The sequence below is a fragment of the Oncorhynchus keta genome, chromosome 23 (genome assembly GCF_023373465.1).
Source record: "Oncorhynchus keta strain PuntledgeMale-10-30-2019 chromosome 23, Oket_V2, whole genome shotgun sequence".
Classification (NCBI taxonomy): Eukaryota; Metazoa; Chordata; class Actinopteri; order Salmoniformes; family Salmonidae; genus Oncorhynchus; species Oncorhynchus keta.
The window spans coordinates 22,338,457-22,363,153 of NC_068443.1; the positions used below are offsets into that span (position 1 = coordinate 22,338,457).

A 24,697-nucleotide genomic window follows, 5' to 3' on the forward strand; every position below is an offset into this window, starting at 1 on the left:
GAAACCCAGTAGTCTACTTTAGTTTGTGCAAATGAATTGTTCTAAGAAATAATCGACATACTTCTCTGACTTAAAACTACAGTAAAGAGGCTACAGTATAGTTCACTAAGCCCAGAGAAAGATATTATTTGCTCTGTGTGGGGACTGTAGTGCCAGCTACCTCTCAAATCTCTGTTTTGTGTTGGAGATCTGTTGAGTTACTAATACGTCTCTTATCTCCACTTCATAATGCGCAGGCGTGATCCAATCTAAGCCTAGCGAAAAGCTGTCAGATTCAGAACTCGACCGTCGTGTGCTCGAGTCTGTTTCCACACTGTATTCCTCGCAGGAGTGAAACAAAAGCCGCCGAGAGCCTACTTTTTGGAGTCTTCCTAAAGGGGAGAAAATGCTTGCACGTTTCCTTGGTGACTGATCTCCACGAACAACAGATTTCAACCTGTGGATATTGCGTGGCGTGCGCCAGTTTCCAGCCATAGGGATTCGGGACGCTCACCCCTCTAGCCGGCAGCGTGCTTGATTGTTTCCCGGCGTCGGTCTGTGGCGCGCTGTGTGGTCCAGTGTCTCGTTTATGAATGGCCCTGACATGGAGGAAATTCCGTTTCAGAAAGTCAAAACCCGGCGGAAGAAAAGCCACTGTCCACCCGGCGTCCCTCTGACTACCATTGCATGCGAGGACGAGTTCGACTGTAAGGAGCTGGAGTCTCTGTTCCAGAACTACAACCTAAAGCTGGAGCAGACGTCCACTCTCAAAGCCCTGGCGGTGCTCATCATCATGGCATCGACGCTGGCCGTGGTGGAGTTGCTTTCCGGGCCCAATCTGACCATCCCCAAGGGGTCCCATCCTGTCCACTGTATCGTCTTCGTATCCCTCTTCATTGTCACCAACGTCAAATACCTACAGGTGACCCAGCTCCAGCAGATCGTCAACCTGACCTTGCTCTTCGCCTTCACCTTCTCGTTCCTCTGCTGTCCCTTCTCTCTCGGAGCCGTGGGGCTGGAGCCCCCTACCAACCCGGAGCAAGGCATGTGGCAGCTCATGCTGGTTACATTCGTCGCCTACTCACTCCTGCCCGTGCGGACTCTGTTAGCAGTAGTGTTTGGAATAATGATTGCCATCTCTCATGTAATTGTGACAGCGACCTCGGTGACAGTCAAGACACAGAAATTATGGAGAACGGTAAGTGGGTGCATACTAATTTGTATGTGTGTATACATAGTTAACCACCAGACTGTTCAAGGCATGGGTAACGGCTTTTTTGAAGAACCGATTAGGGATAACATCCGCGAGAGGAAGCAATGAGTAGGCCTATGTCAATATGAAGTTCAGCACCGTCAAACTGGACAGCGACCGGCAGCTTTTCATACGTATACATTTCAGTCATTTAGCAGACACTCTTATCCAGAGCGATTTACAGTAGTGAGCGCATACATTTTCATACTGGTCCCCCGTGGGTGTCGAACACACAACCCTGGCGTTGCCATGCTCTAACAAATGAGCCACACCGTACTACAATGTCTCGCTTGTAGAAGACCTACAAAGTTAAATTCTTAAATGAAATATGTTTTAGGTTTCTATATGTAATGGTTTAGATGTATGTAGAATAGAAACAATTGTGAACTCAAGCCATGTATTTCCTTTTTATAACGAGCGTGTTCTGGATGTAGGCCTACAGTAGGCTGGTAGAAATTGCACGGCTCTACAGTAGCTTGTAGAAAGTGCAAGGCTGTGCGAGATGATGAACGGAGAGGTGCTCAGTAGCTCAATCTAAACTCGGACTTCAACGACGTGAGGCGAATTTTGATAACCACTACAGACAGTAGAGCAGAGGAGTATCTCACGAAGCAGGTTTGAGGAGGTAACTTTGGTCAACACTTGAGTTCAGTTCATGATAACTGGCCATACGAAAGTGTGTCACCTTTTAACAGGTACATTTCTATGGCGAGGAGTCCTTCAAAACTAACCTGCTCCGGGGCAGGCCAACTCATCGCTATCTTCACTTATCATGAATGAAATGACAGCCACGAGTTGAGGACCAATGAAATCAGATTCCCTCCCTCTTGCAAAGTTTGCGTCATCACCCCCTTCATTTGAGAGATGACTGATTACATATTTTAATAATTAACGTTTGTTTGTGTGTTAAAAAAAAGAGTAATGTTAAAATATATCACATTATGTGGAAAGCCATTTTAATATATATTAATAATTAAAATATTTTTTAAATATAAATATCAATAATCATATAATAATGACCTTCATAGGGGCTGAATTCCATTTGCATGCTCCTACATACAGTCGCTTGTGAAAGTCCACATACCCCTTACAGTCTTCACATTTTGCTGCTATGAAAATGAATCAAAAAATGGATTACATTTTATTATTTTCCTATAGATCTACACAACGTACTGCTCTTTTTAACATTTTAGAACCTTTTTTCAAAATAATTTTAAAAAGTAAGAAATGAAAATGTGTTGATTGCATGTATTGATTGAGAATGTCTTCACACCCCAGAGGTAATACTTGGTGGAATAACTTTTGGCCGCCATCACAGATGGGAATCATTTGGAATAAGATACTACTAACCTTGCACAACTCTAATGGCAAAATGTCCATTGTTTTTGCCAAAATTACTCAAGCTCAGTATATTTGTTTGGGAATAATTGCCAGACAACAATATTCAATTCTTGTCTCTGATTTTCAAGCAGATTTAGATCAGGACTGAGACTACTGGACCATTCAGGAACACTCAGCACCTCTTGGAAAGCCATTCTGCTGTGTCTTTCGAATTAGAATTTCTCAAATTGTTTCGCTGAAAATAAAACTATGGCAGTGTTAGGTTTTCAGAAGACTTTGGCAGTGTTAGGTTTTCAGAAGACTATGACAGTGTTAGGTTTTCAGAAGACTATGGCAGTGTTAGGTTTTCAGAAGACTATGGCAGTGTTAGGTTTTCAGAAGACTATGGCAGTGTTAGGTTTTCAGAAGACTTTGGCAGTGTTAGGTTTTCAGAAGACTATGGCAGTGTTAGGTTTTCAGAAGACTATGGCAGTGTTAGGTTTTCAGAAGACTATGGCAGTGTTAGGTTTTCAGAAGACTATGGCAGTGTTAGGTTTTCAGAAGACTATGGCAGTGTTAGGTTTTCAGAAGACTATGGCAGTGTTAGGTTTTCAGAAGACTATGGCAGTGTTAGGTTTTCAGAAGACTATGGCAGTGTTAGGTTTTCAGAAGACTATGACAGTGTTAGGTTTTCAGAAGACTATGGCAGTGTTAGGTTTTCAGAAGACTATGGCAGTGTTAGGTTTTCAGAAGACTATGGCAGTGTTAGGTTTTCAGAAGACTATGGCAGTGTTAGGTTTTCAGAAGACTATGGCAGTGTTAGGTTTTCAGAAGACTATGGCAGTGTTAGGTTTTCAGAAGACTATGGCAGTGTTAGGTTTTCAGAAGACTATGGCAGTGTTAGGTTTTCAGAAGACTATGGCAGTGTTAGGTTTTCAGAAGACTATGGCAGATTCTCCTCTTCATGTTTTATCTGCCCTTTGCTCCTTTCAAATTCATTTTGATCCTAACATACAGTACTCCCAGCACCTGCCGGTAACAAGCATATTCATCTCATTCAAAATCATTCACAAATGTAATGGCTGCCAATGGTGCTTCCACCAAGTTCTCCTATACGCATCATGCTGTGTAGGGGACTACGCCTGCAGGCATCCCAACAACTACACAGTTAAGTTCTTGGACGACACTGCTGCCCTCAGGCTCTTAAACAAAGTCTTTGACACCACTGGCCACAGGGCAGAGATTGAAGGATTCATCAGCTGGTGTGATGAATATCACCTACAACTGAATGTGAAAAAAAAACAGAGGAGATGATCCTTGACCCTAAGTCCATTGGGGACCACAGCCCCATAGTGGTAAACAGAGAGCACCTTGAGCAGGTGAACTCATAGTACCTGGGAGTCCACATTGACAGTGGGCTGTGCTGGTGCATCCGTGTGGAGAGTGTGCTCAAGCGTCCAACAGCACTTGCATTTGTCGACACAGGGTCTATTGTGTTAACCAGAAGATCATGCTCCTCTTTTATAGATCCACAATTGAGTCAATCCTACTCTATGGCATTGTTACATGATTTGGTAACCTGACAGTTCAGCTCAAAGCCCACATTTTGAGACTGACCAAGACAGCAAGGAAGATTATAGGCATGACACTTCCCTCCTCTCTCCAGGACATTTTTTGATGAGACCACCATCAGACTGGCCAGAAAGGTCATGTGGGACCCCACTCACGCACTGAACACAGAGTTCCAGCTGATGCCATCGAGGAGGCGTTACAGGGTGCCTGTATGCCGGCTAAACAGATATAAACATTAGTTTGTACCCCTGTCAATAAAACTGCTTAACAGCAGGGCAGACATAGAGACTGTAGCCTGACCTGTAGGCATTCATCATGTATTATCACGATTGCTAAATAAATGCCGGCGGAAAGTGGAAAGCGAGCCTTCAGCTTTGTGCGTTGTGCCCGGCACGTGCGACCTGCCCGGCTTGTGTGACCTTTCTGTGAATCTGATTGGTCAAGACACGCACAGAGCCTGCAGCAGCACTCCGTTGTGAAGGACAGAGAAATTGTGCACGAGTTGACAAATCATGAGGCAAATCCGTAAAAAGAAAAGCACTTTGCTACTCTTTTTAACACTTTGAATGAATGAATCAAAAATGGTGTGCCATAGTTAATACTTGGTGGAAACATCATTAGTGATTCATTTTGAATAAGACTAATATTGTGATGGCAGCATCATGTTATGGGTATGCTTGTTTCCAGCAGGGGCTGGAGAGTATGTTAGCATCAAAATACATTTGACAGGTAAAAAGTTAGAGGAAAACCTGCAATAGTCTGCTGAAAATCTAACCTTGCCATAGTTTTATTTTTCAGCAGAACAGTTACACAAATGCTAATGCCAAAAATCAACACAATGGCTTTCTAAGAGGTGTTGAGTGTTCCTGAATGGGTTAGTAGTCTGTCAGTGAATCCCGACCAAATTTACTGAGCTTGAGTCATTTTGACAAAAATAATGTATATGATTCCCTAAGAGTTGTGCAAGGTTAATCTTATTCCAAATTAATCACAGCTGTAATGGCTGCCAATGGTGCTTCCACCAAGTATTAACTAATGGGCTGTGAAGACAAACTCAATCAATACATTGAAAACATATTTTATCATGAATTTGGAAAATTTTCCAAAAATGTTCTTACAATTTTTAAAAAGAGGAGTAATTTGTGTAGATCTATAGGAAAATGATCAAATCTAGTAATCTCTTATTAGATATGATTTTAAAAGGCAGCAAAATGGGAAGACAGCAAGGGGTGTGTAGACTTTCACTAGCAACAGTATGTAGGAGCATGCAAATGCAATCCCGCTCTCATGAATGTCATTATCATATAATTATTGATATATATATATAATATAATCATCAATAAAAAAAATGAATTATTGATATCAAGAATTCTAATGATCGATAAAAAAATCAATCAATCAATGAATATATGTCAAAACCGCTTTCCATCGGCACAAATAAAAATGTGCCACTGACTCCGCCCCCATGGATTGATGTTTCAACATTGTCTCAATGAAGCGTTTGGCGTTCGACTAGCCATGTGCGACATGCATACTCAGTTTCAAGCCTGATAGTGGTAGCGGCAGGCGAATGAGCAGTATCCACTAGAGCCTATAGAGCTGTGTCTGTCTCACACCATTGACTTCAAAATAGCCTGTGTGACTGATATGACTTGGGTCTATGGTATGAATTTCAATATCACACAAGATGTGGGAATAGGGATCATCTCTGAAAACACACTCCCGTTCAAATGTACAATTCCCCATTTATATATTGTAACTGCCTATGTCAAATATGAAAACACAGTGCACATTATCTGAAAATGGAAAGCCTCTTCACTTATTATACTTGTTCTGAAGCACATCCAAGATTTACTGGAATCTCACCTTTGAGATCAAGTGATCAGCCGCCATGTCTGATAGAAAATCAAGCTAATATGAGAGTGTATGTCTAATAATATGACCCAACCTCATATCATCCTACACCGCCAACACAGAGTGAAACAAATCAAACAGGACCAGAGAGCAGACAGAGAGCAGACAGACAGTGTTCAGACAGGGTTCACATATGCCTCTGTTTCATAGGGAATATCTGGTCCACTTTGGCCTCAGAGGATGAGGATAAAACATCCTTGATGCAGAACCAAAGTAGGTCAAGGTTGAGGATCTGAACCAGATACCAGACAACCAGACAGTTAAATAAAGGGCATTGCAAAGCTCGAAAAGTTATTTCAGGACAGAAATAACTAAAATGTCTTGACAATCTCAACACGTTCTCTCCCTCTCTCTCTACCTCTCTCTCTCGCTCTCTCTACCTCTCTCTCTACCCCTCTCTCTACCTCTCTCTCTACCTCTCTCTCTCTCTCTCTCTCTCTCTTTCTGGATAGGTTGAGCTCTATCAAATCAGCTCTAGTTCTTCTCCTTACAGGTTAAGGTTGTGTGTGTTTTTTGTTTTTTAGCATGTGGCCTATAATATCTCATGCCTGTAGCCTATACTGTATGTGGGGCAGGAAGACAGTGTGTGAAGGACAGTGCTAGCAGAAGCAGAGTGCAGCCTGGGGAGGGAAAGCTAATCCCTTAATCCTGAAGATGAGCTCAGCGGTGTAACCGTACAGGACCTATAGACCACCTTCTCTTCAGAGCCTCAGTGTGTCTATGTGTGGTGTAAACAAGCCAACAATAGCCATGCCTAGCCTCAGTCAGAGAGAGAAGGACTTGAGCTAGACTCTTTCTTTCCCCTCTCCTGATTAGTCACTGCAGCCGTTATTTGGCTGACTTCTGTTATAAGAGTCCACCAACACACTCACGGATATTCGAGGGTCGTCGTCTGTATGGCAGTCTTGTGAGACCATGGATTTCTTGTGCCTTGGGGGTCAGGTCAGATCCCTGTTTATAACAGTTGGTAGTCAGGTTGACAGTATCAAGCTTGCCCTCATCAAATACAATCACAAACCCCACAGTACAGTACTGTGTAACTAATTATCCCATTGGCTGCTGTTGCCTGTATTGTGTTTTCTAAATGCTTGTTCTCGCCACCAGTCATCATACTCTGTCAATGACCTATATCAGAGTAGACTTTGTAAACACCAGTGACCAATCCCCAATCAGGGTCTGTGGAATAAATTATTCCATGTTGAGTATTGCTCCAGGTGAGGAAGGCTGGCTGAGGTTATCCAGAGTTTTAATGGACTAGTGTGTGTGTGTGTGTGTGTGTGTACTTGTGTGCTTCTGTGTACAGGCCTTGTTTTGTTGTTGTAAAGGTCACACTGTGCCAGGACCAGTCATGCCCAGCCACATGGAAAACACTCACTGTTCCAGCCTCTGTTGTTCTGTTGTTCCGTTGTTCTCTCCTACATGTCCTATGCTCGGCTGGAAGCACAGCTGACACACACACACACACACACACACACACACACACACACACACACACACACACACACACACACACACACACACACACACACACACACACACACACACACACACACACACACACACACACACACACACACACACACACACACACACACACACACACACACACACACACACAATGACCCATCTGTGCCAAGGAGAGTTTGGTGTGTGATAGCTGGAAGATGGCCTACCTATATGAAGCAGAACACTCAACTATTTCACCCAGACAGACTCTCTCTTTAGTTGTCTGCGTCGCTGGCTTCCAATGATGTAACTCATCATACACATACACACACTGATTTATTGATTGTTTCCAAATGTGTAATGACACAAGACAAAACAAATACGTTATTTTTGGCTTCAAAATAATGTTTGTGAATGTACAGTACAGCTGTTCTCTCTTCCTATATCTATACAGTGCATCAGTCTGTCAGTGTGCTCTGTGTTTAGGCCAGATGGTTTCTGATACCTCAGCTTCACCTGGCCCTTCATGCGTTAAAGGGGCAATCTGCAGTTCAAACAGTAACAAAGCGGATAACCCCCCACTGATAGCTTTACAGTGCTTGTTTTCAATTACATGGTTTTCAAACCAAAGAGGTCAAACAAGCAAAACAAAAAACAAAAAATATTTTGGGTTCTGATGGGATAAGACAATTTAACAAAAAATGTTTATGTTCTTTAAAAATCTATGGATATACAGTATATGTGCATTTAAAAGTCCAAAAATGGATGTAGCAATCACAGATTTCCCCTTTAAAGATATAATGCAGGTAACTTTCAAAATGAATGAACCACCAAAACAAAGTGTGTTACTCGGGCGTTGGACCCCCACAAGCCACCAGAACAGCTTCAATGCTCCTTGGCATAGCTTCTACAAGTGTCTGGAACTCTATAGGAGGGATGCGACACCATTCTTCCACCAGAAATTCCATCATTTGGTGTTTTGTTGATGGTGATGGAAAACGCTGTCTCAGGAATCGCTCCAGAATCTCCCATAAAAGTTCAATTGGGTTGAGATCTGGTGACTGAGACTGCCGTGGCATATTATTTCAATAGTTTTCATGCTCATCAAAACGTTCAGTGACCACTCGTGCCCCGTGGATGGGGGAATTGTCATCGTATGGGGGCATAGCCATGTTAGCAAGCTACCTGTCAATGTGTAGTTTCACTATCACCATACTGTATGTACTTTACACAATTATCAGACAGTCAATACATGTGTTTGCTATTTACGATAGTCTTGCCTTGAGAACCTAGTCATGTGTAGTTCAGTTGGTGAGAGCGTGGCACTAGCAACTCTTAAGGTCATTACGTTCAATTTCTGCAGGGATCCTATGTCACTTTGGATCAAAGCATATGCTAAGTGGCATAATGTTGTGTTGTTTGTTGTTTGTGCTTGTAGCTGGTGGCCAACACAGTGCTGTTTACCAGTGTGAACCTGTCTGGATTGTTTGTGCGCATCCTGACTGAGCGAGCCCAAAGGAAGGCTTTCCTACAGGCACGCAACTGCATCGAGGAGAGGCTACGCATGGAGGACGAGAATGAGAAACAGGTACAAACACACACACACATTAACAGAAGGCATAAGGTTAAAATCACATGTATGATGTCTCATTTATGCATGGCTCCTTTCACCCCCCCATTTTCTTTTTTTATCACACTTGGTGACTCATTCACACACCTTTTCAATTCTGTTTGATACACCACCTTTTTGTCTCTCACTTTTCTTATCTGCACCAACACTCTCTCCTCTCCTATTCTCAAGTCTGATACAGTATAACTCTCTGTCTGTCTGTCTGTCTGTCTGTCTGTCTGTCTGTCTGTCTGTCTGTCTGTCTGTCTGTCTGTCTGTCTGTCTGTCTGTCTGTCTGTCTGTCTGTCTCTCTCTCTCTCTCTCTCTCTCTCTCTCTCTCTCTCTCTCTCTCTCTCTCTCTCTCTCTCTCTCTCTCCCTCTCTCTCTCTCTCTCTCTCTCTCTCTCTCTCTCTCTCTCTCTCTCTCTCTCTCTCTCTCTCTCTCTCTCTCTCTCTCTCTCTCTCTCTCTCTCTCTCTCTCTCTCTCTCTCTCTCTCTCTCGTTCTCTCTCTCTCTTCTCTCTCTCTCTCGTTCTCTCTCTCGTTCTCTCTCTCTCGTTCTCTCTCTCGTTCTCTCTCTCTGGTTCTCTCCCTCTCCCTCTCCCTCTCTCCCTCTCTCCCTCCCACACACGCAGGAGCGCCTTCTGATGAGTTTGTTGCCAAGGAACGTGGCAATGGAGATGAAAGAAGATTTCCTGAAGCCTCCTGAAAGGATCTTCCACAAGATCTACATCCAACGCCATGACAACGTCAGGTAGGACACCCACCCAATCTCCGAACTCCCAACCCAGCGTCAGGGTGATAAACTTGGCATTGGTTAATTTAAAACAACTCAAAACTCCCCACACATATTGCCTACACCCTCTTTGACTCATTTAGCCATGAATTAACAGACTGAGACATTTTCTCCTCTTAGTCATTTTCAGCTAAAAGCAGAAGCATAAATACTGTCTGGTTATGTTATAATATTTCCACAAAAGGAAACCAAACATGCCCTGTGGATGTAGCTAAACTCAGAGATGGAGAGAGAGTAACACAATCTAACATTACGGCAGAGTGCTTTGTCCCAGAAAGACCCTGTGGATGTAGTTAAACTCAGAGATGGAGAGAGAGTAACACAATCTAACATTACGGCAGAGTGCTTTGTCCCAGAAAGACCCTGTGGATGTAGTTAAACTCAGAGATGGAGAGAGAGTAACACAATCTAACATTACGGCAGAGTGCTTTGTCCCAGAAAGACCCTGTGGATGTAGTTAAACTCAGAGATGGAGAGAGAGTAACACAATCTAACATTACGGCAGAGTGCTTTGTCCCAGAAAGACCCTGTGGATGTAGCTAAACTCAGAGATGGAGAGAGAGTAACACAATCTAACATTACGGCAGAGTGCTTTGTCCCAGAAAGACCCTGTGGATGTAGCTAAACTCAGAGATGGAGAGAGAGTAACACAGTCTAACATTACGGCAGAGTGCTTTGTCCCAGAAAGACCCTGTGGATGTAGCTAAACTCAGAGATGGAGAGAGAGTAACACAGTCTAACATTACGGCAGAGTGCTTTGTCCCAGAAAGACCCTGTGGATGTAGCTAAACTCAGAGATGGAGAGAGAGTAACACAGTCTAACATTACGGCAGAGTGCTTTGTCCCAGAAAGACCCTGTGGATGTAGCTAAACTCAGAGATGGAGAGAGAGTAACACAGTCTAACATTACGGCAGAGTGCTTTGTCCCAGAAAGACCCTGTGGATGTAGCTAAACTCAGAGATGGAGAGAGAGTAACACAATCTAACATTACGGCAGAGTGCTTTGTCCCAGGAAGACCCTGTGGATGTAGCTAAACTCAGAGATGGAGAGAGAGTAACACAATCTAACATTACGGCAGAGTGCTTTGTCCCAGGAAGACCCTGTGGATGTAGCTAAACTCAGAGATGGAGAGAGAGTAACACAATCTAACATTACGGCAGAGTGCTTTGTCCCAGAAAGACCCTGTGGATGTAGCTAAACTCAGAGATGGAGAGAGAGTAACACAATCTAACATTACGGCAGAGTGCTTTGTCCCAGGAAGACCCTGTGGATGTAGCTAAACTCAGAGATGGAGAGAGAGTAACACAATCTAACATTACGGCAGAGTGCTTTGTCCCAGGAAGACCCTGTGGATGTAGCTAAACTCAGAGATGGAGAGAGAGTAACACAATCTAACATTACGGCAGAGTGCTTTGTCCCAGGAAGACCCTGTGGATGTAGCTAAACTCAGAGATGGAGAGAGAGTAACACAATCTAACATTACGGCAGAGTGCTTTGTCCCAGGAAGACCCTGTGGATGTAGCTAAACTCAGAGATGGAGAGAGAGTAACACAATCTAACATTACGGCAGAGTGCTTTGTCCCAGGAAGACCCTGTGGATGTAGCTAAACTCAGAGATGGAGAGAGAGTAACACAATCTAACATTACGGCAGAGTGCTTTGTCCCAGGAAGACCCTGTGGATGTAGCTAAACTCAGAGATGGAGAGAGAGTAACACAATCTAACATTACGGCAGAGTGCTTTGTCCCAGGAAGACCCTGTGGATGTAGCTAAACTCAGAGATGGAGAGAGAGTAACACAATCTAACATTACGGCAGAGTGCTTTGTCCCAGAAAGACCCTGTGGATGTAGCTAAACTCAGAGATGGAGAGAGAGTAACACAATCTAACATTACGGCAGAGTGCTTTGTCCCAGAAAGACCCTGTGGATGTAGCTAAACTCAGAGATGGAGAGAGAGTAACACAATCTAACATTACGGCAGAGTGCTTTGTCCCAGAAAGACCCTGTGGATGTAGTTAAACTCAGAGATGGAGAGAGAGTAACACAATCTAATATTACGGCAGAGTGCTTTGTCCCAGAAAGACCCTGTGGATGTAGCTAAACTCAGAGATGGAGAGAGAGTAACACAATCTAACATTACGGCAGAGTGCTTTGTCCCAGAAAGACCCTGTGGATGTAGCTAAACTCAGAGATGGAGAGAGAGTAACACAATCTAACATTACGGCAGAGTGCTTTGTCCCAGAAAGACCCTGTGGATGTAGTTAAACTCAGAGATGGAGAGAGAGTAACACAATCTAACATTACGGCAGAGTGCTTTGTCCCAGAAAGACCCTGTGGATGTAGCTAAACTCAGAGATGGAGAGAGACTAACACAATCTAACATTACGGCAGAGTGCTTTGTCCCAGGAAGACCCTGTGGATGTAGCTAAACTCAGAGATGGAGAGAGAGTAACACAATCTAACATTACGGCAGAGTGCTTTGTCCCAGAAAGACCCTGTATCCAAATCCATCGTTACTGCAGAATTACGATTGATTGTAATCTTCATTCCTTGCTGTGTTTTTTTTATCACTGTGAAATGCACCCCCTATCCAACTCAAGGTCACTTGCATAATATTATATTGCGTTTCTCAATAGAGTAGTTCCATCATCCATTCAGTGCCTTGCTTAAGGCTACACTGTCCCTCACAGGATTAGAACCGGCAAGTTTTGGTTCCGTGGGCAAAAATCGAAACAGTTTTTCAACGATAATAAACTAGCGACGTGAGTTGTAGTGAACGCTCCCCCAACCTCAACTCACGCCAAGGTCAGGATGCCGCCATGTTTTGGCCAGACCGAGGGCACTATGCCATGGCCCATGGGTGAGCATGACAACTTCTGGGAGCATCACATCTTTTTGGGTCCCTGGGGAAGGGAAACATGGCCTGGGGAGTCATAGTTCCTCTAGGTTCCAGTGAAAGGTGGATTAAGCAACGCTCAGTGAGCAGTAGACTCCTCCGGCTCTTAAGCAATATCCTGCCTTGGCTGCCAAACCAAGCCCCCTACTGGCTGAGCTCAAATTCTCACGTTCCGTGTCCTCTAAAATAGAGCTTTATTCCCCAGTTATAAGAGCATCATATTACCTGCTCACGCTGTCTCCTCTAGATTAGAGCTTTAAACTCCAGTTAAAAGAGCCGTATACCACTAGCAACCCACTATACCATTACCAGTGGATTTATAGACATGTATGAGTTGGGATGCTGTTGCGTTTGCTGGAGGGTTTACTATTGTAGTGGTTACGTTGGCATTGAGCAGAGCTTCTTGTGAGCAGACAGAGAGGAATTGTGTCTCAGTCAGTGGTGGGTGTCAGTTTTTGCCAAATGGCATTAGCTTGCACAGAATGTTACTGGCCGATACACTGTGGTTTCGCTGGAGGGGGACCAGCGATTTCTTTAGTGGGTTCAATGAGTGCTTCTTCATGGACTTCAGTATCTTTTCCACTTCCAGAGGGCTTTTTTGTTGGAGTATTTCCCTCTCTCCCTCATCCCTCTGTATTCCCTCCCTCCCTCCCTCATCCCTCTGTATTCCCTCCCTCCCTCATCCCTCTGTATTCCCTCCCTCCCTCCCTCATCCCTCTGTATTCCCTCCCTCCCTCCCTCATCCCTCTGTATTCCCTCCCTCCCTCCCTCATCCCTCTGTATTCCCTCCCTCCTCCCTCATCCCTCTGTATTCCCTCCTCCCTCCCTCATCCCTCTGTATTCATTCCTCCCTCCCTCCCTCATCCCTCTGTATTCCCTCCCTCCCTCCCTCATCCCTCTGTATTCCTCCCTCCCTCCCTCATCCCTCTGTATTCCTCCCTCCCTCCCTCCCTCATCCCTCTGTATTCCCTCCCTCCCTCCCTCATCCCTCTGTATTCCCTCCCTCCCTCATCCCTCTGTATTCCTCCTCCCTCCCTCATCCCTCTGTATTCCCTCCCTCCCTCATCCCTCTGTATTCCTCCTCCCTCCCTCATCCCTCTGTATTCCCTCCCTCCCTCATCCCTCTGTATTCCCTCCCTCCCTCATCCCTCTGTATTCCCTCCCTCCCTCCCTCATCCCTCTGTATTCCCTCCCTCCCTCATCCCTCTGTATTCCCTCCCTCCCTCATCCCTCTGTATTCCCTCCCTCTCTCCCTCCCTCATCCCTCTGTATTCCCTCCCTCCCTCCCTCATCCCTCTGTATAGCCCTCCCTCCCTCATCCCTCTGTATTCCCTCCCTCCCTCTCTCCTCATCCCTCTGTATTCCCTCCCTCCCTCCCTCTCTCCCTCCCTCATCCTCTGTATTCCCTCCTCCCTCCCTCATCCCTCTGTATTCCCTCCCCTCCCCCTCTCTCCCTCATCCCTCTGTATTCCCTCCCTCCTCTCTCCCTCATCCCTCTGTATTCCCTCCCTCCCTCCCTCATCCCTCTGTATTCCCTCCACCCTCTCTCCCTCATCCCTCTGTATTCCCTCCTCCTCCCTCCTCATCCCTCTGTATTCCCTCCCTCCCCTCATCCCTCTGTATTCCTCCCTCCCTCCCTCATCCCTCTGTATTCCTCCCTCCCTCATCCCTCTGTATTCCCTCCCTCCCTCATCCCTCTGTATTCCCTCCCTCCTCCCTCATCCCTCTGTATTCCCTCCTCCTCATCCCTCTGTATTCCCCTCCCTCCCTCATCCCTCTGTATTCCCTCCCTCTCCTCCCCTCATCCCTCTGTATTCCCTCCCTCCCTCCCTCATCCCTCTGTATAGCCCTCCCTCCCTCATCCCTCTGTATTCCCTCCCCCCCTCTCTCCCTCATCCCTCTGTATTCCCTCCCTCCCTCCCTCTCTCCCTCCCTCATCCCTCTGTATTCCCTCCCTCCCTCCCTCCTCCCTCTGTATTCCCTCCCTCCCTCTCTCCCTCATCCCTCTGTATTCCCTCCCTCCCTCTCTCCCTCATCCCTCTGTATTCCCTCCCTCCCTCCCTCATCCCTCTGTATTCCCTCCCTCCCTCTCTCCCTCATCCCTCTGTATTCCCTCCCTCCCTCCCTCCCTCCCTCCCTCCCTCCCTCCCTCCCTCCCTCCCTCCCTCCCTCCCTCCCTCCCTCCCTCCCTCCCTCCCTCATCCCTCTGTATTCCCTCCCTCCCTCCCTCCCTCCCTCCCTCCCTCCCTCCCTCCCTCCCTCCTCCCTCCCTCCCTCCCTCCCTGTCCAGTAAACAAACAGCCAGTGATCAATTAGAGGTTTGTGGGCGGATCTGCTTTCATATGATTAACCAGCTTTGATGTCGAAGTAATTTGTTTACACCTTCGCCCCTGTCCCCGTCCTCTCTTTCCATCTCTCTCTCTATCCCCCTGCCCCTCTCTCCATCTCACTATCCCCCCCGCCCCTCTCTCCATCTCTCTCTCTATCCCCCGCCTCCTCTCTCCATCTCTCTATCCCCCCGCCCCTCTCTCATCTCTCTATCCCCCTGCCACTCTCTCTCATCTCTCTCTCTATCCCCCCGCCTCCTCTCTCCATCTCACTATCCCCCCGCCCCCTCTCTCCATCTCTCAATCCCCCCCGCCCTCTCTCATCTCTCTCTCTATCCCTCGCCCTCTCTCATCTCTCTCTCAATCCCCCGCCCCTCTCTCCATCTCTCTCTCTATCCCCCGCCCCTCTCTCATCTCTCTCTCTATCCCCCGCCCCTCTCTCCATCTCACTATCTAACCCCTTGCCTCCTCTCTCCATCTCACTATCCCCTGCCCTCTCTCTCCATCTCACTATCCCCCGCCCCTCTCTCCATCTCACTGTCCCCCGCCCTCTCTCCATCTCTCAATCCCCCGCCCCTCTCTCCATCTCACTATCCCCCACCCCCTCTCATCTCACTATCCCCCTGCCCTCTCTCTCCATCTCACTATCCCCCCTGCCCTCTCTCCATCTCTCTCTAACCCCCGCCTCCTCTCTCCATCTCACTATAGCCCTGCCCCTCTCTCCATCTCACTATCCCCCGCCCCTCTCCCCATCTCTCTCTCTAACCCCCCGCCTCCTCTCTCCATCTCACTACCCCCCTGCCCCCTCTCTCCATCTCACTATCCCCCTGCCCCCTCTCTCCATCTCACTATCCCCCGCCCCTCTCTCCATCTCACTGTCCCCGCCATACATCTCTCTCCCCTCATCTCTCTCCCATCTATCTCCCCCTCATCCTCTCTCCATCTCACTATCCCCCTGCCCCCTCTCTCCATCTCACTATCCCCCTGCCCCTCTCTCCATCTCTCTCTCTATCCCCCCCCACCCTCTCTCATCTCACTGTCCCACCGCCCCCTCTCTCCATCTCTCTCCCCTCATACTCTCTCCATCTCTCTCTCCCCTCATCCTCTCTCCATCTCACTATCCCCCTGCCCCCTCTCTCCATCTCACTATCCCCCCCCCTCTCTCCATCTCTCTCTCTAACCCCCGCCTCCTCTCTCCATCTCACTATCCCCTGCCCCCTCTCTCCATCTCACTATCCCCCTGCCCCCTCTCTCCATCTCACTATCCCCTGCCCCCTCTCTCCATCTCACTATCCCCCTGCCCCCTCTCTCCATCTCACTATCCCCCTGCCCCCTCTCTCCATCTCACTATCCCCCTGCCCCCTCTCTCCATCTCACTATCCCCCTGCCCCCTCTCCATCTCACTATCCCCCTGCCCCCTCTCTCCATCTCACTATCCCCCTGCCCCCTCTCTCCATCTCACTATCCCCCTGCCCCCTCCCTCCATCTCACTATCCCCCCGCCCCTCTCTCCATCTCTCTCTCTAACCCCCGCCTCCTCTCTCCATCTCACTATCTCCCTGCCCCTCTCTCCATCTCACTATCCCCCTGCCCCTCTCTCCATCTCACTATCCCCTGCCCCCTCTCTCCATCTCACTATCCCTCGCCCTCTCTCCATCTCATCTCTAACCCCCGCCTCCTCTCTCCATCTCACTATCCCCCTGCCCCTCTCTCCATCTCACTATCCCCTCCCCTCTCTCATCTCACTGTCCCACTGCCCCCTCTCTCCATCTCTCTCCCCTCATACTCTCTCCATCTCTCTCTCCCCTGCCCCCTCTCTCCATCTCTCTATCCCCCTGCCCCCTCTCTCCATCTCACTATCCCCCTGCCCCCTCTCTCCATCTCACTATCCCCTGCCCCCTCTCTCCATCTCACTATCCCCCGCCTCCTCTCTCCATCTCACTATCCCCCTGCCCCTCTCTCCATCTCACTATCCCCTGCCCCCTCTCTCCATCTCACTATCCCCCTGCCCCTCTCTCTCCATCTCACTATCCCCTGCCCCCTCTCTCCATCTCACTATCCCCTGCCCCCTCTCTCCATCTCACTATCCCCTGCCCCCTCTCTCCATCTCACTATCCCCCGCCTCCTCTCTCCATCTCACTATCCCCCGCCTCCTCTCTCCATCTCACTATCCCCCTGCCCCCTCTCTCCATCTCACTATCCCCTGCCCCCTCTCTCCATCTCACTATCTCCCTGCCCCCTCTCTCCATCTCACAACCCCCTCCCCTCTCTCCATCTCACTGTCCCCCGCCCCCTCTCTCCATCTCACTATCCCCCTCCCCTCTCTCTCCATCTCACTGTCCCCCACCCCCTCTCTCCATCTCACTATCCCCCTGCCCCCTCTCTCCATCTCACTGTCCCCCTGCCCCCTCTCTCCATCTCACTGTCCCCCGCCTCCTCTCTCCATCTCACTGTCCCCCCGCCTCCTCTCTCCATCTCACTGTCCCCCGCCTCCTCTCTCCATCTCACTGTCCCCCGCCTCCTCTCTCCATCTCACTGTCCCCCGCCTCCTCTCTCCATCTCACTGTCCCCCTGCCCCCTCTCTCCATCTCACTGTCCCCCGCCTCCTCTCTCCATCTCACTGTCCCCCGCCTCCTCTCTCCATCTCACTGTCCCCCGCCTCCTCTCTCCATCTCACTGTCCCCCGCCTCCTCTCTCCATCTCACTGTCCCCCGCCTCCTCTCTCCATCTCACTGTCCCCCGCCTCCTCTCTCCATCTCACTGTCCCCCTGCCCCCTCTCTCCATCTCACTATCCCCCGCCTCCTCTCTCCATCTCACTATCCCCTGCCCCCTCTCTCCATCTCACTATCACCCTGCCCCCTCTCTCCATCTCACTATCCCCCTGCCCCCTCTCTCCATCTCACTATCTCCTGCCCCCTCTCTCCATCTCACTGTCCCCCGCCCCCTCTCCATCTCACTATCCCCACGCCCCTCTCTCCATCTCACTATCCCCTCCCCTCTCTCCATCTCACTGTCCCCCACCCCTCTCTCCATCTCACTATCCCCTCCCCTCTCTCCATCTCACTGTCCCACCGCCCCTCTCTCCATCTCTCTCCTCATACTCTCTCCATCTCTCTCTCCCCTCGTCCTCTCTCCATCTCACTCTCCCCCACCCCGTCTATCCATCTCACTGTCCCCCCGCCCCTTCTCTCCATCTCTCTCTTGCTCCCTGCCCCTTCTTTCCATCTATCTCTCCCCACCCCCTATCTCCATCTCTCCCCCGAGCCCCCTCTCTCCATCTCTCTCCCCGAGCCCCCTCTCTCCATCTCTCTCCCCGAGCCCCCTCTCTCCATCTCTCTCTCCCCGAGCACCCTCTCTCCCCGAGCCCCCTCTCTCCCGAGCCCCCTCTCTCCATCTCTCTCCCCCTGAGCCCCCTCTCTCCATCTCTCTCCCCGAGCCCCCTCTCTCCATCTCTCCATCTCTCTCCCCGAGCCTCCTCTCTCCATCTCTCTCCCCAAGCCCCCATTTCTCCATCTCTCTCCCCCCGAGCCCCCTCTCTCCATCTCTCTCCCCGAGCCCCCTCTCTCCATCTCTCTCCCCGAGCCCCCTCTCTCCATCTCTCTCCCCGAGCCCCCTTTTCTCCATCTCTCTCCCCCGAGCCCCCTCTCTCCATCTCTCTCCCCGAGCCCCCTCTCTCCATCTCTCTCCCCGAGCCCCCTTTTCTCCATCTCTCTCTCCCCGAGCCCCCTCTCTCCATCTCTCTCCCCGAGCCCCCTCTCTCCATCTCTCTCCCTCCTCCATGTCTCTTCCTTTATGTTGTCAGAGGTGCGTTAGGGCATTGAGGTGTGCGGTGAAGTTTGCTTAGCCTCGGCATTCAGCCTCTGCAGTGGAGACTAAACTGTATTGCATAAAACAGTGTGTGGTGTGTTCGGTGGTTAAGCATGGGCACATCTCAATGGAGTGCTTCTAATTGCACTACGCCTCTCACTGCACCAAAGGGCTTTACTGTAGGCCTTATTCACATGCAGTTAGTGCCCACTGACCATCCATTATAAGAGATCCAAGCATATTGCAGGGGGTGGATGATGGGATTTGGGTGGGCAGTAACTGCAAAGTAAACAATATTACAGCAGTTTAGTCAATACTTTATTATTATCTTCCACAACTGTGGGCGTTATTTGATTTAAAATACATCAGATCATTAACCCTCATACTACCAACATATTTTACATACTGTACATAGATTACCAACGGGTGTCATTTTGACCCCCCAGTAGAAACTTTTGGAAAAACCAACAATCATAGCAAAATATGAACTGAATGGTTATAAAAACATCATTAGACATGTAAGTAATGTTCTGATAATCTGATGAAAATAAATCGAAACAGACTGTTATTTTTGCTAAATTACAATTCATTCATATATTCTGTTAAACAGAAATGTAAAGATTTCCCTTAAATAATGTGCTACTTACTATCCACATAAGTACTAAAAATACGATTTACCATAATTTAATTGTAGTATAATTTTTTTTAAAAAATCTAAATACATATTTTGACAAAATTGACTGCCATTTTAAGGGGCAGTACACCAACATTTAAAATACAGTTCATTCTATTGACAAAAAGTGATTCATCCATTGATCCTTAGAGTTTTAATATTTACCTGTATTGCAGTCCTATCAAGTATTTATACCATTTGCAGACCTTCTATACCATTACCCAATTGTTATATGCATGAAAGGTCATTTTGGTTTTGTACAAAGTCATACAATACGTGGGATGCAAGTGGCTGTTCCACTGGTTGTCATAGGTGATTTGCACTCTGTAGATGATCTGTCTACCTGGAGTAGATCATCTGTCTATCTGGACAGTCTCTGTAGATGACTGTCTATCTGGATAGATGAGCTGTCTGCTCTGTAATGATCTGTCTACTGGACAGTCTCTGTAAATCTGTAAAATGATAAATGGATAGAAAAGTATAATCTTAGGTGAGTACACTCTGTAGATGGAGCAATATCTCTGTAGATTATCTGTCTATCTGGACAATCTCTGCTGATGATCTGTCTATCTGGACAATCTCTGTAGATGATCTGTCTATCTGGACAATCTCTGCTGATGATCTGTCTATCTGGACAATCTCTGTAGATGATCTGTCTATCTGGACAATCTCTGTAGATGATCTGTCTATCTGGACAATCTCTGTAGATGATCTGTCTATCTGGACAATCTCTGTAGATGATCTGTCTATCTGGACAATCTCTGTAGATGATCTGTCTACCTGGACAGTCTCTGTAGATGATCTGTCTACCTGGACAGTCTCTGTAGATGATCTGTCTACCTGGACAGTCTCTGTAGATGATCTGTCTACCTGGACAGTCTCTGTAGATGATCTGTCTACCTGGACAGTCTCTGTAGATGATCTGTCTATCTGGACAGTCTCTGTAGATGATCTGTCTACCTGGACAGTCTCTGTAGATGATCTGTCTACCTGGACAGTCTCTGTAGATGATCTGTCTATCTGGACAATCTCTGTAGATGATCTGTCTACCTGGACAGTCTCTGTAGATGATCTGTCTATCTGGACAGTCTCTGTAGATGATCTGTCTACCTGGACAGTCTCTGTAGATGATCTGTCTATCTGGACAGTCTCTGTAGATGATCTGTCTACCTGGACAGTCTCTGTAGATGATCTGTCTATCTGGACAGTCTCTGTAGATGATCTGTCTACCTGGACAGTCTCTGTAGATGATCTGTCTACCTGGACAGTCTCTGTAGATGAGATTGTGGGCATGTTGTGGGAAGTTACTAAACACTTAAATATTATACAGTACTAATAACCTTAAAAATAAATCAATTCAAATATGATGCGTTTCCAAAATGAAAGGCAACTCCGCCACTGTTCAACCTCATATGAATTATCTCCAGCACCAAACCAGTGTCTACGTAATGTGAAAATGGCACGTTTCTATGATCTGTGGTAAAAACATAAAAAGTGCTTCTCTGTGCCATCACAGGGTAGGATTCAAAGGAGGAAAAACAATCATTTTCAAAACCTGCAATGTGTTTCTAGCAAGAGGGAGGATATTTTCTTCGCTTTAATTACAGTATTCTTTTCTATAAAACTTAGAAATGTGCCATTTTCACATATGTAGACACTTGCTTGGTGCTGGGGATAATTAATATGAGGTTGAAAAGTGGCGGAGTTGCCCTTTACTAAGTAAAACCATAATATGTTACAGAACATAACCACACATGAAGTGCCAGCCACAGTGTAAGTCTTCTTGATTTGAGCATCTGCTTTGTAAACTAGATTATGTAATACTGTATAGTCTAATTTCATAGATGCTTTCAAATGAGATTGTATTTATTCATCTCTCAATTTACAGCACATTAATCTGTGTGTGTCTGTTTCTGTTGCACTGAGGAGAGGGAGAAAATAAGGGAGAGAATATGCACTGGTGTGTGCAGAATTATACTGGGAAAGAAAGAGAGGGAAGTAGAGATGCAAAGAAAATGAGGAAAGCAATGCATCAGACCTGTTTGCCTGTTTGCGAACTAACAATGTGATAACAGCAAAAAAATATCTCAGTAGCATTATCCAGTCAGCAAAGAATGCCATCTGCCTCATCCGACCAAAAGAGGCTTGCTTTATCCTTGCAGCCTACAAACCAACCGTCTGTCTCTTTCGTAATTCGCAAGTAGCTGAATGTTTCAACCAGAGAAAGAATCTCAGTAAGCGAAACGGCGCCCCTCTGTTTTCAGTATCTGTAGTCCATGTATCTGATCCTGTCTGGCCAACGAAGGAATGACATTTAGTATGACAAGCCCGAAAAATGACCCCCCTACAGTAGATGCCCGGGCCCCCGAGGATATCTAGTTCGCATAATACAAAAATACAATACGATGCATTCCACTGCATTCACCGATGTCGCACTTCCGCATCTGCAGTGAAAGGTGACAGAGCCAGAGCGGTGTTTGTCACAGCATGAGACATCTGCAGTGAAAGGTGACAGAGCTAGAGCGGTGTTTGTCACACCATGAGACATCTGCAGTGAAAGGTGACAGAGCCAGAGCGGTGTTTGTCACACCATGAGACATCTGCAGTGAAAGGTGACAGAGCCAGAGCGGTGTTTGTCACACCATGAGACATCTGCAGTGAAAGGTGACAGAGCCAGAGCGGTGTTTGTCACACCATGAGACATCTGCAGTGAAAGGTGACAGAGCTCTGCAGAGCGGTGTTTGTCACAGCATGAGACATCTGCAGTGAAAGGTGACAGGTGACAGAGCGGTGTTTGTCAGAGACATCTGCAGTGAAAGGTGACAGAGCAGAGCGGTGTTTGTCACAGCATGAGACATCTGCAGTGAAAGGTGACAGAGCTCTGCAGAGCGGTGTTTGTCACAGCATGAGACATCTGCAGTGAAAGGTGACAGAGCCAGAGACATCTGGTGTTTGTCACAGCATGAGACATCTGCAGTGAAAGGTGACAGAGCCAGAGCGGTGTTTGTCACACCATGAGACATCTGCAGTGAAAGGTGACAGAGCCAGAGCGGTGTTTGTCACAGCATGAGACATCTGCAGTGAAAGGTGACAGAGCTAGAGCGGTGTTTGTCACACCATGAGACATCTGCAGTGAAAGGTGACAGAGCCAGAGCGGTGTTTGTCACACCATGAGACATCTGCAGTGAAAGGTGACAGAGCCAGAGCGGTGTTTGTCACACCATGAGACATCTGCAGTGAAAGGTGACAGAGCCAGAGCGGTGTTTGTCACACCATGAGACATCTGCAGTGAAAGGACAGAGCTGACAGAGCCAGAAAGCGGTGTTTGTCACACCATGAGACATCTGCAGTGAAAGGTGACAGAGCCAGAGCTGTGTTTGTCACACCATGAGACATCTGCAGTGAAAGGTGACAGAGCCAGAGCTGTGTTTGTCACACCATGAGACATCTGCAGTGAAAGGTGACAGAGCCAGAGCGGTGTTTGTCACACCATGAGACATCTGCAGTGAAAGGTGACAGAGCCAGAGTGGTGTTTGTCACACCATGAGACATCTGCAGTGAAAGGTGACAGAGCCAGAGTGGTGTTTGTCACACCATGAGACATCTGCAGTGAAAGGTGACAGAGCCAGAGTGGTGTTTGTCACAGCATGAGACATCTGCAGTGAAAGGTGACAGAGCCAGAGTGGTGTTTGTCACACCATGAGACATCTGCAGTGAAAGGTGACAGAGCCAGAGCGGTGTTTGTCACACCATGAGACATCTGCAGTGAAAGGTGACAGAGCTCTGCAGAGCGGTGTTTGTTACACCATGAGACATCTGCAGTGAAAGGTGACAGAGCCAGAGCGGTGTTTGTCACACCATGAGACATCTGCAGTGAAAGGTGACAGAGCCAGAGCGGTGTTTGTCACACCATGAGACATCTGCAGTGAAAGGTGACAGAGCCAGAGCGGTGTTTGTCACACCATGAGACATCTGCAGTGAAAGGTGACAGAGCTAGAGCGGTGTTTGTCACAGCATGAAACATCCTGAAAATCAGTCTTCTCACAGAATCGCCTGTAGCATCAGAACGGTTTGGCCTGCTTTAGGATGCCCACAGGCCTCACAAGACTCGCCTGAAGGCCCTTTTTTGGAACTCTGTTTTACCATGTAGTGAATCTGTTATTCAATGCTTTTGTATGGGCTAATAGCAGTAAGGCCAAAACAATTGTTTTATCAATATGTACCTAACTAAGTTAGATGTAGTATAGGCTAATGTTAACTAGCTGTCTCATCATTGCCTATGAAAGCAAGCAAGTAAAGCAAGCTATGACTCCTGTCACAGAGTAGTGCACGCTTTTAGTATTTGTGTCCAAGACCACCTTGCTAAAATACTTGCCGTTTGGCAACATGAAAGAGAGGTTGGCATAGCATTCCTCTACAAGTTGGGTGAGTAAACATGTTTTTTCTACTTGCGCACATGTGTGTATACACACACACAGGTCTACACACAGAAATCAGCACCATGGACAGCCATATGATATTTAGCTTAATTTGTAACGGTTTTCTAATGGTGAAGGAGAGTCGGACCAAACTGCAGCGTGTAGATTGCGATCCATGTTTAATAAAACAAACGTAACACAAATCCAAAACACAAACGTAATGAAACCTGAAACAGCCTAAACTGGTGCAAACTAACACAGCACAAGGACATCAAGACACAAAGGACAATCACCCACAACACAACCAAAGAATATGGATGCCTAAATATGGTTCCCAATCAGAGACAACGATAAACACCTGACACTGATTGAGAACCACTCCAGACAGCCATAGACTTTGCTAGATCACCCCACTAGCTACAATCCCACTATATACCAACACCCCAAGACAAAACACACCACAATACAAAAACCCCATGCCACACCCTGGCCTGACCCAATACATAAAGATAAACACAAAATACTTCGACCAGGGCATGACATAATTACACAAAATAGTTTTTTTGTTATATTTAAGATGTCACTGTATTACACTAAGCAGAGCTGATTTGATGATGTTGAAATGTTGAAGTTGAAATGGTGCTGGAATAGTGGAGGCAGCTCCTGGATTCTTTGCGACTTGCGGTAACT

The 24,697-nt window shown here is 47.3% G+C and overlaps 1 protein-coding gene across 2 annotated transcripts in view; it reads left to right on the forward strand.

The window, feature by feature from the left end:
* The first annotated feature begins 252 nt into the window (after nucleotides 1-252).
* The window catches only part of LOC118402008 (adenylate cyclase type 1-like), a 69,999-nt gene continuing 45,554 nt past the window's right edge, over nucleotides 253-24,697 (forward strand). For both annotated transcript variants that reach the window (XM_052476872.1, XM_052476873.1), the window contains exons 1-3: nucleotides 253-1,177; nucleotides 8,922-9,071; nucleotides 9,726-9,844. In XM_052476872.1, the coding sequence (XP_052332832.1) occupies nucleotides 569-1,177; nucleotides 8,922-9,071; nucleotides 9,726-9,844 (878 nt within the window). In that variant the 5' untranslated portion in view covers nucleotides 253-568. The remainder of the gene's footprint in view (nucleotides 1,178-8,921; nucleotides 9,072-9,725; nucleotides 9,845-24,697) is intronic.